The sequence below is a fragment of the Cervus canadensis genome, chromosome 22 (genome assembly GCF_019320065.1).
Source record: "Cervus canadensis isolate Bull #8, Minnesota chromosome 22, ASM1932006v1, whole genome shotgun sequence".
NCBI classification, from domain to species: domain Eukaryota; kingdom Metazoa; phylum Chordata; class Mammalia; order Artiodactyla; family Cervidae; genus Cervus; species Cervus canadensis.
In genome coordinates, this window is record NC_057407.1 from 3,967,423 (window position 1) to 3,982,349 (window position 14,927).

The 14,927-nt window shown below is 55.1% G+C and overlaps 1 protein-coding gene across 1 annotated transcript; it reads left to right on the forward strand.

Annotated features, from left to right (window-relative positions):
* The first annotated feature begins 9,764 nt into the window (after positions 1 to 9,764).
* Positions 9,765 to 12,879, forward strand: LOC122424673 (suppressor of cytokine signaling 7-like). Its single transcript, XM_043442738.1, has 3 exons — positions 9,765 to 10,022; positions 10,119 to 10,229; positions 11,288 to 12,879. Exons 1-3 carry the CDS (start codon positions 9,813 to 9,815, stop codon positions 11,405 to 11,407), a joined length of 441 nt encoding a protein of 146 aa, XP_043298673.1. The 5' UTR covers positions 9,765 to 9,812; the 3' UTR covers positions 11,408 to 12,879.
* Positions 12,880 to 14,927: the final 2,048 nt, after the last annotated feature.

Here is a 14,927-nt window from a genome sequence, read left to right on the forward strand (position 1 = left end):
CCAGGCAGCTTGAGCAACCCCACCCCCACCCCGACAGTTGCTCCATCTGCAAACGGGGCGACGATGCCCCAGGGTGCCGAGTTGCACCACGTTCTTAGAAAGCGGCCTCTGTACACGCATTTCCATCTGGTCCCCGGCCTGGTTTTGTTTAATCAGTGTCTTTCTCACTTCCAAATTTCTGAGGGCAAATCGGGCGACGAGATATGGTGAAACGATGGTGATTAGCCAACTTCCCCTGAGCATTCACCCCGCACCCTGCCCGCGGTGCCAAGGAGGAGGCCGTATGTACGAGGTGTGCACCCCGAGCCTCTCAGTGGGTACCGTTCTCCCCGCCTCACCCGCGGAGGAACACACCGGCTTCCCCGGGGCGAAGTGTCCTGGCCGCGCTCACACATCTGGTAAATAAACGGTGGGGCCAGGATGCAAACTCAGCCTGCGCGATTCCGGCCCTCTTCCCGGCTGCTCCTTGCTGCTCCCCACGAGGGCCAAGAACCTGGGCTCTGAGATCGGGCTATTCCGGGTTGAATCTCAGCAGTGCCTGGGTCCCCAGCAGGCCCTGCCTTCTATCTCAGCCTCCCTTTCCCCGCCTGGAGAATCAGTGGGTTGTAACAGATCACTCATGTGCGTGTAAGCGTGCTCAGTCGTGTCCAACTCTTTAGACACCATGGGCTGTAACCCACCAGACTCCACTGTTTTTGGGATTCTCCAGGCAAGAATACTGCAGTGGGTTGCCACAGCCTCCTCCAGGGGATCTTCCCTACGCAGGGATTGAACCTGAATCTTCCACATTGGCTAGCGGATTCTTTACCACTGCGCCAACAGATCACTGGTTCTCAGATGTTACCTTTAGCTTTTTTTAAAAAATAGAATGCTTCAAGCAGGTATGGTCTGCATTCAGGCAGGAGGAAACTTGGTAGGATGAGGGAAACGTCCTCCAAGTGGATTGTGGTGATGTCTTCTCTGAAAAGCCTTGACTTGGACACTTACAATGGGTGAATTTTATGGCAGGTAAATTATCCCTCAATCAAGCTGTAAAGAATTATATTGTTTCATGAAATAGTGACATTCAACCCCCAGGACCCCACTGGATTGTTTGAAAACCCTCGGGCCCTGTGGACTCTGGATGGCCTTCAGACTCTGACCTTGGGGGACCCTGAGGTCATTTTAGTTCACTCTGTACAGCGGGCTCTGGATTCTCTGGGAAGACACGGATGTGATCCAGCCCAGCCCCACACAGCAGGTGGACCACAGCAGGCTCTCCCTGGCATCCGGAGATGAGTGGATGCCCGTGATGGGAGGGATGCCTGGCACGTTCTCACAGTGTTCACCCGACTTGGGGTGCTGGAGGTGGGCACTGCAGTTTTCATGTCTGAAAGAACCCCAACACTGATGCACAGAGTAGATACTTGGTAATGGTTTGTTGAATAAATTTAAAAAGTGAATGGATAAATGGCTCAGTCCCTGCTCGTGGGACAAGCTGAGGAGGTAAGACATCCGTGTATATACACGCACCGTGTATTACTTAGGATGTAACTTAATTTTTTTAACCTATTTTTCTTTTTTTAAAAAAAGTTATTTATTTGGCTGCACCGGGTCCTAGTCGTGGCGTGCAGGATCTTTCGTTGCGCCCTGCAAACTCTTAGTTGTGCCACATGGGATCTAGTTCCCTGACCAGGGGTCAAACCCAGGTCCCCTGCATTGGGAGCGCGGGGTCTTAGCCGCTAGACCACAGGGAAGTCCCTAGGATTGTAACATTAGGGCATAGGAAATTTACTGAGGAAGCGTGAGGAAGACCCAGTGCTTGTCCCATGGGAAGGGTCAAAAGCAACTCCTGGGTCTACACAGCTGACTCAGCTTGCGTCTTCAGGCAGCGGGAACGGGACGAGACCGCTGTAACCATTTTCGGTCCTCATATTCCTCCCCATCAAGATTCAGACCCCAGGAGAAGGGCATGTGATTGGCTAGATGGGGTCAGAAGTGTTCCTTGGGCAGTTCTGTTGAGACTGCCTTTAGTGAAGGGAGCAGGGGCTCAAAACCCAAACTGGGTTTTTTTTTTTTTTTTTTGGCTGCACTGAGTCTTAGTTGCTATATGCGGGATCATTTTTTCGTTGGGGCCGCATGCAGAATCTTTGATTGGGGCATGTGGGATCTAGTTCCCTGACCAGGGATCGAACCCAGGTCTCCTGCATTGGGAGTGCAGAGTCCCCCAGGCTGGGTTCTACTTCTAGAAGAAAGCGGGATACTTCTAGAAGAAAGCGGGGCAGATCAAAACAACCGATGTCCACTGGAAAGCTTCCCTACTGCAAAAGATGGAGATGCACGTTGAAAGAATTAACAGGGAGATCGTCAAGGCAAGGGGCGCTCAGTACCATGAATACGGGCCCATCTGTGAGCACGCGGGGTGGGGAGGGGGGCAATCGGCAGAGAAGGGAGTGGTCGGTGGGCTAGGGAGTTAAGGAGAACCAGGGTAGCTTATAGGTTGTTCTTCTTTAAAACTCTTGGCCCAGCTTCTGACTGATCTTGATAGCCATCTCTCAGCACTCAGGCCATTTCCTCTCTGTTCTGGAAACCCAGGGAGTCCATGGGGTTTGATGAAATGGTCCGAGGAGGACCGTCCCGGGCCAGGTACGCGGATGCCTTTGTGGTCCTCAGGCCTCCACCTGAGCCGTCTGCCGGGTCCCACTTGCTGCAGTTCCAGTTCCAGCTTGTATTTCAGATAAAATGGGGGAAAGGACGAACACCTTCCAGACGCCTTCTGTGGCGCCTGCTGTGCATCTGTTTTCTGATTTAATGCCTGCCGCCGGTCTGCGAGGCGAGTATTAACCCCATCTGGCAGTCTGAGCCACCGAGAGGGCCAAGTCCCAGAGGCAGGCTTTGAACCCAGGACCAGCTCTCTGCAGTCCCATGCGCCTCCCCGCTGCTCGCTTCAGCTCAGACAGATCCGGTGACTCTGGGTTTCCCCATCTGCAGACCAGGGAGTTAAAGGCTCGAGGAGGGTCATCTCCAGCCCTAGTGAAACTGCTCAGGAGCATCACAGACAGTCCCAGAGAGCCCAGGGCAGGTGCAAGCCGGTCCAGGCTGGGCCCACGGTGAGGCCGCCCCCCACCCCCAGCTGGAGATGCACAATTGAAGTGGCTTTCAGCAAGGGCGCCAGCCGGGCACAGACAGGAGGCAAGACCCGAGCCTGTGAGTCAGCCCACCTCTCCCTGGCACCAGAGGCGGTGGGGACAACCGTGTCTGGGCCCCTGGCCCCCACCCCCAGAGGTATCCCGCCCCCCAGGGGCAAGCCGCGCAGACTTCTGCGGCCATCAGGAGTACGTGCTCAGACACACACACGCAGACTCTGCAAACAATGCAGGGAAATAAAGTTCTCACAGGAAACAGTATCATATTGACTCACGACAGACCCATCCATAAAACAAACCCCGGGTACCTGGGGCCGGCTCAGAGAACGGCCGCCGGGGAGATAGCAGGCCGGCCGCTCTCTCCTGGGCCCCGGGAGGAAGTGGGTGCCGCCAGGGGGAAGAGCAGCTTCCCCTGGCTGCTCCTACACTGGCCCGGGATCTGAGTTATTTGTCAAAAAGAGAGAGAGGAAAAAAAAAAAGATTTTTCGAAAGAAGCTCAAGTCCCAAAGCATTACAGCCTCTTTGCCTTGTCACAAGGAGCTGTGTTGCAAAAACCCTTCTCAATAGCATGAGATTTTGCAAGTGATTTGCCATGTCAATGCAGAAAATATTACCGTCTCCAGAGGCCTGTGTCTTCATCAGCCTTTACTCAGCACAGCAGGCTCAACCGTTGCCAGGGTAGAAAGAGGTGTTGGTCCAATGTGGTCTCAGGTTTGGGAAGGCAGTTTGCTGCATGTGCAAGGCCTCAGGCAGACCGAGGCCTCTGGCTGTATGTCATCTACTTGTTTGGAGCCTCAGTCTCCTCATCTGCAAAGTGGGTCCCCCTTGAGACCTCAAGTAAGAAAAGGCGTGTTTAACACACAGCGCAGCATTTGTTTTCCTGACCCTTTGTGAGAAGTAGCTTGGAAAAGTGACTTGGGAATCAGAAGACATTCATCCAGGTCCTGCCTCTGCCCTTTCTTAATCCTGGGAGTGTGGGCAAGCCCCTGCCCCCTCTCTGTATCTTGGTTTCCTCCTCTGGAAAGGCAAGGGTCTAACCAGCCCTGACCTGCCTGCCTCCCAGGGTGTGATGTAGTTGTTGGGGAAGCAAGAATTGTCAACCGGACACTGGGTCATGAGGGGTTCACATACCAAGGAAGTGGCCCCTGGAGTGTTTGGGATGTTGCAGTCTCGACTGAGCCCTGGACATGGTTTCACATTTCAGGGCCTTATGTGTGCTTTTCTAACTCGTAGATTTTTCCTTTTCTTAGCTTTCAGCAAACTCCTATTCATCCTTTGAAGCCCAGCCTCAATGTCCCCTTTTCTGTCCGACAGCCCTGAACCTCCTGCAAACAGTTGCTTTCTCTTCTGTGCTTCCACGGTGCCCCATCCTTCTCTCTGTCATAACAGCTATCATGCTGTCTTATCACTTACTTCTTTATAGATGTCTCGTGTGTGGAAATAACAAGCTTAGTCAGTTAGGAATTGATTTCTGAGTTTTTTTGCTCCAGACTTTTAAAATTTCCTCAGTCTGATTGGGTCTGCAGAAGGAAATTTCCTTCTCCAGAATGGTGACAGTGTGGATTATTGCTGTGTAAGACATGTCTGAAGACGCCCGCATGTGCAAGCCAAGGGTCCTTTAAGGGAGACAAATTTGCCTTCAAGCTTTAGAAGCTTGTTTTTCTACCAAACAGACGCCAGGCGGGTCTGTACTAAAGGCAGCTAATGTGTACCTGCATTTTTAAGAGGTTTTAATGTGTAACTATTTAATTCTTCCCAGGGAGACGTTTTGTAGGTCACGGGGATGTTTTGTAAATATTCTGCTGCTTGTGTGTTGGAGGTCAAGTGTCAATGAGAAGTCAGAGCCCCAGAGCCCAGCTGTTTTGCCAGCCCCCAAGTCAGCTCCGAGGACGGGATAGAGGATGTATCTCAGCCCTAAGGAGTGAACTCCTTGAGATGGATGTCTGTCAGGCAGCGTCGTCTAGAGCACTTCCTAGAAATCTTGACCCGTCGCTGTCAGTGGGGAAGGCTAATTAAAAGGAAATAAAAGACTAGTGGCCAGGAGATTCCAACGTGCTGAAAAAACAAAGGCAGCCAACCTGGAAACCGAGCGCTGAGTCAGCTGTCCACTTCGTTCTGTCCGGCTCCCCCACCCAAACACCCTTCCCTTTGCCTGATTTCCCACCCCCAGCACCTACTTGCCCCCATTTACCCCCCAAGGGGTCAGTGGAGACGGCCTTTGAAGCTGAAGCTAAGGTCGTCACCCAGGCCCCGACCCCAGGTCCAGACCCCTCGAGGGCTGCTCGGCTTCTGCCTCATCCCGAGTCTCACTCAGGGCCGGGCAGCTGACCGTGTGATTCAGAGGGAGGAGGGGGAAATGCAAGGTAACACAACGGCCGCCCCTCTTCCTCCGTCAGAATGATTGAAGCTAAGCAGACCAGTCATGGCGAGTGTGGGTGGGGATGTGGAGCAGGTAGATAGACCATCCGTATACTGCCGATGGGAACGCAGGGGCAGGAAACGCTTTGACGGTTTATGTGTGTAAGTACAGTATGTGTCAGTCGCTCAGCCGTGTCCGACTCTGTGCCTCTCCGTGGACTGTAGCCCACCAGTCTCCTCTGTTCGTGGAATTCTCCAGGCAAGAATACTGGAGTGGGTAGCCATTCCCTTCTCCAGGCAAGAATACTGGAGTGGGTAGCCATTCCCTTCTCCAGGGGATCTTCCCGACCCAGGGATCAAACCCAGGTCTCCAGTATTGCAGGCTGATTCTTCACTGTCTGAACTAAAGTTAAATATACACTTTACCATGGGACCCTGGTAGCTCAGACGGAAGAGCTACTCCGACCTCCCTGGTAGCTCAGCTGGTAAAGAATCCACCTGGAATGCTGGAGACCCCAGTTCGATTCCTGGGTCAGAAAGATTCCCTGGAGAAGGGATGGGCTACTGACTCCAGTATTATTGGGCTTCCCTGGGCTTCTCTGATGATGAAGAATCCACCTGCAACGTGGGAGACCTGAGTTCAATCCCTAGTTTGGGAAGATCCCCTGGAGGAGGGCATGGCAACCCTACTCCAGTGTTCTTGGCCCGGATAATCTCCATGGACAGAGGTACCTGGTGGGCTATAGTCCGTGGGGTCACAGAGAGTTGGACATGATTGAGCGGCTAAGCACAGCACATATGACCCAGCCATCCACCCCTGGGTACTTTCAAAAGTGACGTGAAAACATATCTGTACGCAAAGTCACGTACATGAATGTTCAGAGCAGTGTTACTCACAGTTCATCAAGAGGTGGAAGCAGCCCAGAGGTTCATCAGCAGATGAACGGATCAACAAAATGTGGTCTGTCCACACAGTGGAATATCATTTAGCCAGAAAGAAGGATGGAGTCCTGGTAGCTGTTCGGTTCCATGGATGAACCTTGAACACATTGTGCCAAGTCAAAGAAGGGAGTGACAAAAGACCACATATTTTGTGGGGTTCCATTCATATGAAAAGTCCAAAATGGGCGAATCAATAAAGACAGGAAGTCCATTCTTGGTTACCAGGAGGGAGGAGAGAATGGGGAATGATTCAACTAGTGGGGTAAGAAGTTTCTTTGGAGGGTGCTGAAAATGTTCTACAATTTATTGTGGTCATCGTTGGTTGCAGTACTCTGGGAATGCATTCAACAAACAATTTTAGTCTTTGACTTTTTTAAAAAACAGTTAATGGTTGCCAGGGGGACGGGATAGTTAGAGACTTCGGGAAGGTCATGAACACATTGCCATATTTAAAATGGAAAACCAACCAAGACCTATTGTATAGCAAAGATAATTTTGGCCATACACCCCCACCCCCACCCGCCCCCGTGGCACATGGGACTATAGTTCCTCACCAGGGGTTGAACCCACGCCTTCTGCATTGGCAGGCAGAGTCTTAACCACGGGAGAGCCAGAGAAGTCACCCAGTCACGCACTTTGAAAGGGTGGCTGGCGGGGGATGTGAAGGCCGTCTCAGCAGCGCGGGCACACACCGCGGGGAGGACCGTGACTCCAGCCCCACGCACGCGGGCCCCCAGTGCGGAGCCCCGGGCTGCGGAGCCAGCCGGACCGCGGAATCTGGAGGGGCTGGCAGTGTTTACAGCCCGTATTTGATCTCTGCGCCTGTAGGCTGGGCATGTGCCCTCCAGTCCCCCCTCTCCAGGCACTCAGGATTGACTTTAACTCAACCTGTGCAGCTTGACATGTCCACCCCTTGCACCCAGCCTGCGGGACCCCTGGGTGGGGTGCTTAGGGTTTCAGGGACACAGCCTTGACCCAGCCTGAGCGCCTCTGAAGCCTGCTGCACCCCGTCCTTCCACGGGTGTCTGATCATATGATGCCCTCAGGCTAGCAAGTTATGGCCGCCAAGTTTAAGAATCAGCAGAGAGCAGACCTCCGGCCGGGCCCACAGTCAGTGTGAGACGGCTCTGACATGCCAGTGCACCCTCTTCGGCAGACAGCAAGCCTCACTGTGCCAGCACTGGCATAAACTTTAATCCGTAAGCTTGTCACTTCACTCCCACCATGACTCTACAGAGAGGGCATCCCACGAGGACTCCTGGGTGCCCACTGGCTGCTGTGCACCTGGCCCAAAGCCATCAGCCACACTTGTAGAGTGGGGAGGGGACCCCAGTCGGCTGGGCTCTCAGACCCAACAGGTGGCCTCGCTGGGGTCGCAGTGGCTGAGCCGGAAGGGTCAGGGCGTCACCTGCTCCTCACGCACCTGCAACCAGGAGAAAGCAGAGGGCGGGGAGGCCACAGGGCTTGCCCGAGGGCCAGCCAGACCCAGCTGGGCTGTTCGCCCCGTGACCCTCAGGCCGGTTACACTGGCGCACATCAGGAGCTCCGAGCAGCGCGGTTCTTATCCTGTGACAGGCGAGACGAAAGGACAGAAACACCACGGGCGTTTCTGACCTGGAGAGTTAGGTCTAGAGAATTGCTAGGCAGAAAATTACCGTGCTGATAGAGAAGATGGGAGGGAAGAGAGGAGGGCAGGCAGAGAGGGAGGGAGGAAGGGAGGGAGGGCAGGAGGCAGGAGAGGAGGGAAGGAAAGAAGGAAGAGAGTCTTCTCGGCTCAATGAATATTTAGCGGATGAGTGATTTTATTTCCTAGTTGGTTGTTTTTGGAGGCATCAAATGGCAACCCCACTCCAGTATTCTTGCTTGGGACATCCCGCGGACAGAGGAGCCTGGCGGGCTACAGTCCATGGGGTTGCAAAGAGTCGGGCTCGACTGAGTGAGTGCGCAGTAATGGTACAACTCTGTTCAGAGTAGTTCTGGAACCTTCTTATTGAAGAAAACCCCAGCAGCCAAGCGTTTAGCTCCCCGAGATCCTGCCCGGCTCAGTTCTTGGCTGATCCCCATGCCCCCCGCCCCAGCAGTGTCTCCCATCCACTTCCTATTTAGTAGAGACTCAAAATCGAGGTTTATCCATCTAAGAGGGGTTGGGCTGGACTCGCCCGTAGAGGTAGATTCAGGCCATTGTACTAGGTACAGTCACTTTGAACCTCATGGAATAAGTGCAAAAGATAAGTTGGTGTATCCTTGCCGAGCAGTGAAGGGGAGCGTGGTGGGCATCTCTAAGCACCCACTACCTGCCCGAGGCTCTGCTCATTGCTGTCCTCACAAAGGCAGCTCTGAGGACCTCAAGGGCCACCGCCCCCTGCCAGCTTAGGAGGGGGTCACATCACACAAGGTCACGCGGGTGCAGGCCCCAGAATTCTCCAGACTTCGAGAGTGGGGTGCTTTTTCTTTTTATCTGGTTTGGCCTCTGCTGATGGCGGGCGATAGCGCTTTCTCCATGCAGGCCAGCTTTCACGGCTCAGCTCTTTAACAGACATTCCAGGGGGACCTTTCATCCCGTGGATCCTGCGGGAAGTTCTCATTCATTTTGTTTATATCACAGCCTAAAAACCAAAGACACAGGAAACCATATTCGCTGTGAAGATGAATTCAAGGTACCCATCAAAAGAAGGCTGTAGAATTTTTGAAGACATGTTTACAAATTCCTTCCTCCCCTTTTCATCACTGCAAAGGGCGTACTCTTTTCGGGAATCAGGACACAAGCAGCTAGCACTCAGCTGCCATTTCTGCCTCCTGACCAGTCCTCAAGCATCCAGCGAAGCCTCTCTGGAGAGGCTGGAGGCTGTGTGCTGGGCCCGGTGGGTACAGACATGAGTAAGACCCAGGCCCCCTGGGGGCGATAAGGCACACTCACTAAACATCAGTGCACGCCAGGCCTAGGCTGATAAGGGCTGTGGGAAAGGCTGAGATAAAAGGTCGTGAGAGTAAGGAGCAGAGGGGAGGGCCTGCACACGCAGGGGGATCTGGTCGAGGCCAAAGGATGGGGACAAGGTGCGTAGAGAGACTCGGCGAAGGCCGACATCCCTCCTGGCCGAGGGCCCCACGGCTGCCGGGGGTGGTCCTGCGTACCCAGCCCGTCATCCACCCACTGAGGCAGGCCTACCCGCTGGCGCCTCCTTTCAGAGGAGCAAACAGGGGCCCCATGAGGTTAAGCCCAAGGTCACAGGAGGGTTCCAGAAGCGGGCTGGGAATCCCACTCTGTCTGAAGCCCAGAGCCCTCGCTCTTAGAGCGACTCACCCTTTACAAAGAACTTTTCAAATGCGTTATCCCACCGATCTTCCTGTCCCCGGGTTTCTCTATGTCTCACCAGCCGGTTGGCACAGATGAGTCACCCTGCCCGTAACGGCCTGAGGTTCACTTGCCCGGCCCCGCCCCTTCCCCCCGCTGCCCTGGCCCTGGGCCTCCGGCCAAGGCTCACCGCTGCTGACTGCTGTCCCCTGGGGTGTCCGTGGTCACCTCGCGCTCCCTCACCCCCTCCGTCCAAGTTCAGCCCCCAGGAGGGCAGTCAGTGGAAGGCCCCAGCCTCTGCCCAGGTGAGACCCGCCCCCTTGGAGACACCTTCCCCACCCAGCCAGCCAAGCAGGCAGCACGTGGCCTCCAGCATCACTGCTGGCCTCACTCCTCTGTAGACCTTCCTCGTCTTCTCTGGGAAGGAAGAAGGGTCAGTTCAGTTCCCTGAACGGCAGCCAAATGGGATGGTGAACCATGGACTCGAGGGAGACGTGTCCATCAGGCCCCTGGTAAGACAGGTTGCATCAGCAGTGAGACCTCAGGCCGCCTCCGCATGAGGAGAACACCACGAGAGAACCACGCCGCTCTGGGAAGGGCTGGTCTCCTACGGGGGCAGAGACCCGTGTGGCCACCATCCACACAGGCCCTCACACGGCCCTGATCCCAGGCTCAGAGCGGCACCAGCATCAACCCCATTCGTGTGCGTGTGTGCTCGGTCGCTTCAGAGCCGTGTCCAGCTCTTTGAGACCCCATGGACTGTAGCCCGCCAGGCTCCTCTGTCCATGGGATTTCCCGGGCAAGAATACTGGAGTGGGTTGCTGTTCCCTTCTCCAGGGGATCTTCCCAACCCAGGTGTTGAACGCGTGTCTCTCTTAGGTCTCCTGCATTGGCAGGCAGGTTCTTTTCCCCTAGCGCCCCCTGGGAAGCCCTCAACCCCATTCATCCTCCCTCAAAGCCAGTTGGGGCAGGGACCCGTGTTATCTCCATAGTAGAGAGGAAACCCTGAGGCTCAGAGAGGTGGAGTTGCTCACCCCAGGTCACACAGCTCGTAAGAGGTAGACTCTGAGAGCTGGATCTGCGGGCCGGTGCTCTTGGCTGTCTTCACGGAAGTGGGGCCCATAGATCCCGGCATGGAAAACCAGCTCCATCCCTTTCCGAATCAGGACTCTGGGGCTGGAGTCATGTGGTTATCTCCCAAACTGCACAGTCTGCTGGAACAAGAATTCTGGCCCCTCAAATGAAACCATGGGCTTCCCTGGTGGCTCAGACGGTAAAGAATCTGCCTGCATTCTGCCTGCAGGAGACCCAGGTTTGATCCCTAAGTTGGGAAGATCCCCTGGAGAAGGGAATGGCTACCCACTCCAGTATTCTTCCTGGAGAATCCCACGGACAGAGGAGCCTGGCGAGCTACAGTCCGTGGGGTCGCAAAGAGTCGGACACGGCTGAGCGACTGAACAACAACACAGCACGAATAAAACCATGCGGATGTTCTCCAAATTCACAGAAAAGCTTGCGTGGCTGGTCAGAGCTGTTTCAGCGTCACGTCTTTCTCTGGTGCGGTTTTCAGGTGCCTTGGGAGCCCCGTGTCCCTGGTCCCTGCCAGAGGGCAGCAAGTCATGGTATCTGGCTGGCCCGGCACCGTGACTGTGACCGAAGATCACCCAGCCTGGCGGGCGCTCTCCTGTGATCCCAGCCCAAATGCCTGCTCTCTGTCCGACAGAGGAGAACCACAGCCCAAGGAGGGGACACGTCCTGCCCCAGATGACCCAGGCAGTGCGTGACCCACCCGAGACCCAGGTCCGGAGGCCCCAGCGCCGGAGGGCTTCTCTGTGACATGTATGACTTTCTCATTTTCCATTTTCTCATTGGTTCACAGCCCCAGCGGCACAGCCCCTGGGATCCTGCCTGGGCCCAGCCCGACGCAGTTACATCAGTTTTGGGGAGTGGACAAGGGGGCAGACTTCGACTCTAGGAAATGCCCAGGGATCCACCTAGAGGAGCCTGAGGCAGACCTGGAGCCAGGGGAGAACTGAAATTGTGGGGCCGGGGGAGCTGGAGGTTAGCTGCTCCGTTTCCCCTCCGTCTCCTTCCCCTCCAGCCCACCAGGAGCTGGCCTCCAGCCTCCCTCTTGGTCTGGGCCCTCTGGCACTGGGGGTGAGATCTCTGTGCGGCCACTCCCTCGCTGGTGTCTCGCCAGGCTGGTGCAGACCAGTGTTAGTCGCTCAGTCGTGTCCGACTCTCTGTGACCCCATGGACTGCAGCCCGCCAGGCTCCTCTGTCCGTGGGATTCTCCAGGCAAGAATACTGGAGTGGGTTGCCACTTCCTCCTCCAGGGGATCTTCCCAACCCAGGGATCGAATCCTGGTCTCCCGCATTGCAGGCGAATTCTTTGCCGTCTGAGCCCCCAGGGAAGCCCAGCACATACCAGATGCTCCCTAAGCATTTGGTGAACAGATTCACGCAGAGGGCCCCCCAGCCACGCCTTCCACACCAGGATTGCACGGTTCTCTGCTGCAGGAGTGTAAAGGCACGACTCGCCCAGCCCAGCAGGTAGCATGAAACGCCCATCAGTAGCACGTCGGGTGCCTCTTATACTGCCCCTTTCCCAGCAGTATGTATTACTTAAAGAAATCCTTTCTACTTTAATAGCTAGAAAATAATCTCAGTTTTGGTTTGAATTTGCATTTCTTTGAATGCTGGTGAGGATGAACTTTTTTTTTTCATGTGCTTCTTAGTCATTCGTATTGCTTCTTCTGTGAATTGTCTGTTCCCAATTTACTAATTTGCAACGAGAAACACAACTGCCAAAGGGACCGGATACACGTGTCCCCCAGCCAACACCCCAGCTCCCTGTGGGCTCCCTGCACGGGGAGGCCAAATTCTAATCAGAACGAGGCGTGGTGAGCACAGAATGAGCGAAGGGAGGGGCTGGTTATGCGATTCCAGGGTTTCAGGGCGTCGGAGCAAGCTGGACCTACCGCCGGGATGCCCCCGAATGATCCTTGGCCAGGACAGCATCCTCCTTTTTCTGTCCTGTGCTTCTCCCGCTGCCCAGCCCTTCTTCAGATGGACACGGTCTCTGTTTAGAATCATTACCACATTCATCTCCCGCTCCCGCTGGCCTGGGAGCCCTCCTGGGTTCATGCTTGAACTCTCAAGGCGGTCGGTCTTCACTCCTAATTGCTCTGCCTCCTTGGGCTGCCTCTGCATGCCTCGGGGATTCACAGAGTGGAGCTGATCATTTTTAGGGTGTTGTCTTGGAGTCACCCCCTCCTATAAGTAAAAGCAGCTTCAGGGTCTCGGTGAGACTCCCACTCACAGGTTCTGTGTTTAGAACAGTTCCATCCTTGTGCAATTTTTTCAAGGCTTTCCTCAGACTCTCCTGGAGGGCTTTCCTCAGACTCTCCTCCAGGTCAGTGCAGAACAGCCGCCTGAGAAGTCAGAACCCCAGGAACCAGTGAGGGAGCTCCAGGCAGGCAAGTGGTTCGGGGGTGGGGGGCGCCTGGAGCAGCGAGGACAGGAGGATTTCATTCAAGGGTCGGAGGAGGAGGAGCACTTAGGTGGGGAGGCCTGGGGATCTCTGGCCTGGAACATGGAGCTGCCTCCTTCCCGGGGCCTCTCAGAGCCTCTGGATCCTCTTCTGCCCTCTGGCATCTAGGGGGATCTTCCAAACCCAAATCTGACCGAGTCATTCCCCTCCTTCAACCTTTCCTGCATCCCTCTGGATAGCGCTCCAGGCCTTTCACAGCCTGGTCCCCACTCTCCCTCCCAGGCCTGTTTCTCTTCCCCAGCAGAGCGCTGGATCGCTCCTGAATATTCCTTTCTTTGTTCAGACCTCCGGGCTTTTGCTCAGGTGGGGCCTTCAGCCTGCGGTGCCTTCCCAACTTGGCCAGTCCACCCTCATTCTTCAAGTCCCAGCTCAAGCATCCACTCTTCCGTGCCCGGTGCCCCGCCCCGAAACCCTTCGTTGTAGCATTCGCCACGCTTACAAGAGTAACTTTTCGAAGCACCTGCTCCAGCTGGAACCCTGAGAACTTTGACGTCATATATGATGTGTGGTTTATCTGAATGTCCTAACCTCCCCCTCAGGGCCACACGGAGCAGGGGCTGAAAGAACGAGAAGGTGGCTGTTGCTTGCACACACGCTCCTGGGGAAGCACCAGGCTGAGAGGACAGGGAGCCTGGGACCTGGCTCTGGCCTCCAGGACCTGGGGCAAATTCCTCCTCAGTTCGCTTCTCTGGAGAAGGAGAGCGTGGAGACCCAGCTGTCTGCAAGGCCTTTTATTAAGACAACCTGGTGGGCTTCCCTGGTGCCTCAGTGCTAAAGAGTCTGCCTGTCAGTGCAGGAGACGAGGGTTCGATCCCTGTTCTGGGGAGATCCCACACGCCGTGGAGCCACTAGGCCCATGGGCCACCGCTATCGAGGGTGTGCTCTAGAGCCCGGGAACTGCAGCTAACGAGGTCACGTGCCGCAACTACTGAAGCCCACCCTCGCCCTGGAGCCTAAGCTTCACAAGAGAAGCCTGCCTACTGCAACTAGAGGGCGGCCCCCACTCACCGCGACTGGAAAAGGGGCCCACGCAGCAATGAAGGCCCCTCACAGCCAAAAAAAATAAAATTATTGAAAAAAAAGACCCCACATAAGGCACTATTCTAGAAATAAATGTGTTACCATGATTATATAATATATATAATAAAAATCATGTTGCATAAATGTGTCTGGTAGAATGAACATATCAAAACAAAGGCCTTACAGTTACTTGCAGTCTGATTCTAGAACCAAGGAAGAGGCAGGACCAAGACCTCTTGGGGGGGCAGAATTTGAACCTCAGGAGAGTGAGGTGTTTCGTTACAAGAAACACGATGCTGCTCTTGGCCCCAGAGAGCAGGTGTGGTGAAGCCAAATAAAGGTGGATGTGAGAGTCAGGCAGAGTACGGCTCAAACCCCAGCTCCACAACCCTCACGCCGCGGGCCCTTTAGCAAGGCCCGCGCGTTACCTCTCTGGTGCTTCAAGATGAGACATTGTCTAGCTAGCCCAGGGAGGTGCCGTGAGGACTCGGCTGGAGGCAGGACTCCATGACTACTGGGACTCCCTCCCGTTTCATCCCAAGGAATGTAAGCCGCCAGGAAAGGGAGGCTGCACATGGGGCCTCAGCCTCCTAAGCCTCCGTCTTCTTGTCTGCCTAGCCAGGGTTGCCAGGCGGGC

Bases quoted from the DNA above. Each gene is read 5' to 3' on its own strand.
- LOC122424673 (XM_043442738.1), top strand. From the start codon at position 9,813: ATGAGTCACCCTGCCCGTAACGGCCTGAGGTTCACTTGCCCGGCCCCG. The intron at 10,023-10,118 runs GTGAGACCCGCC...ACTCCTCTGTAG, and splicing joins AGGCCCCAGCCTCTGCCCAG to ACCTTCCTCGTCTTCTCTGG. The intron at 10,230-11,287 runs GTAAGACAGGTT...TGCGGTTTTCAG, and splicing joins ACGTGTCCATCAGGCCCCTG to GTGCCTTGGGAGCCCCGTGT.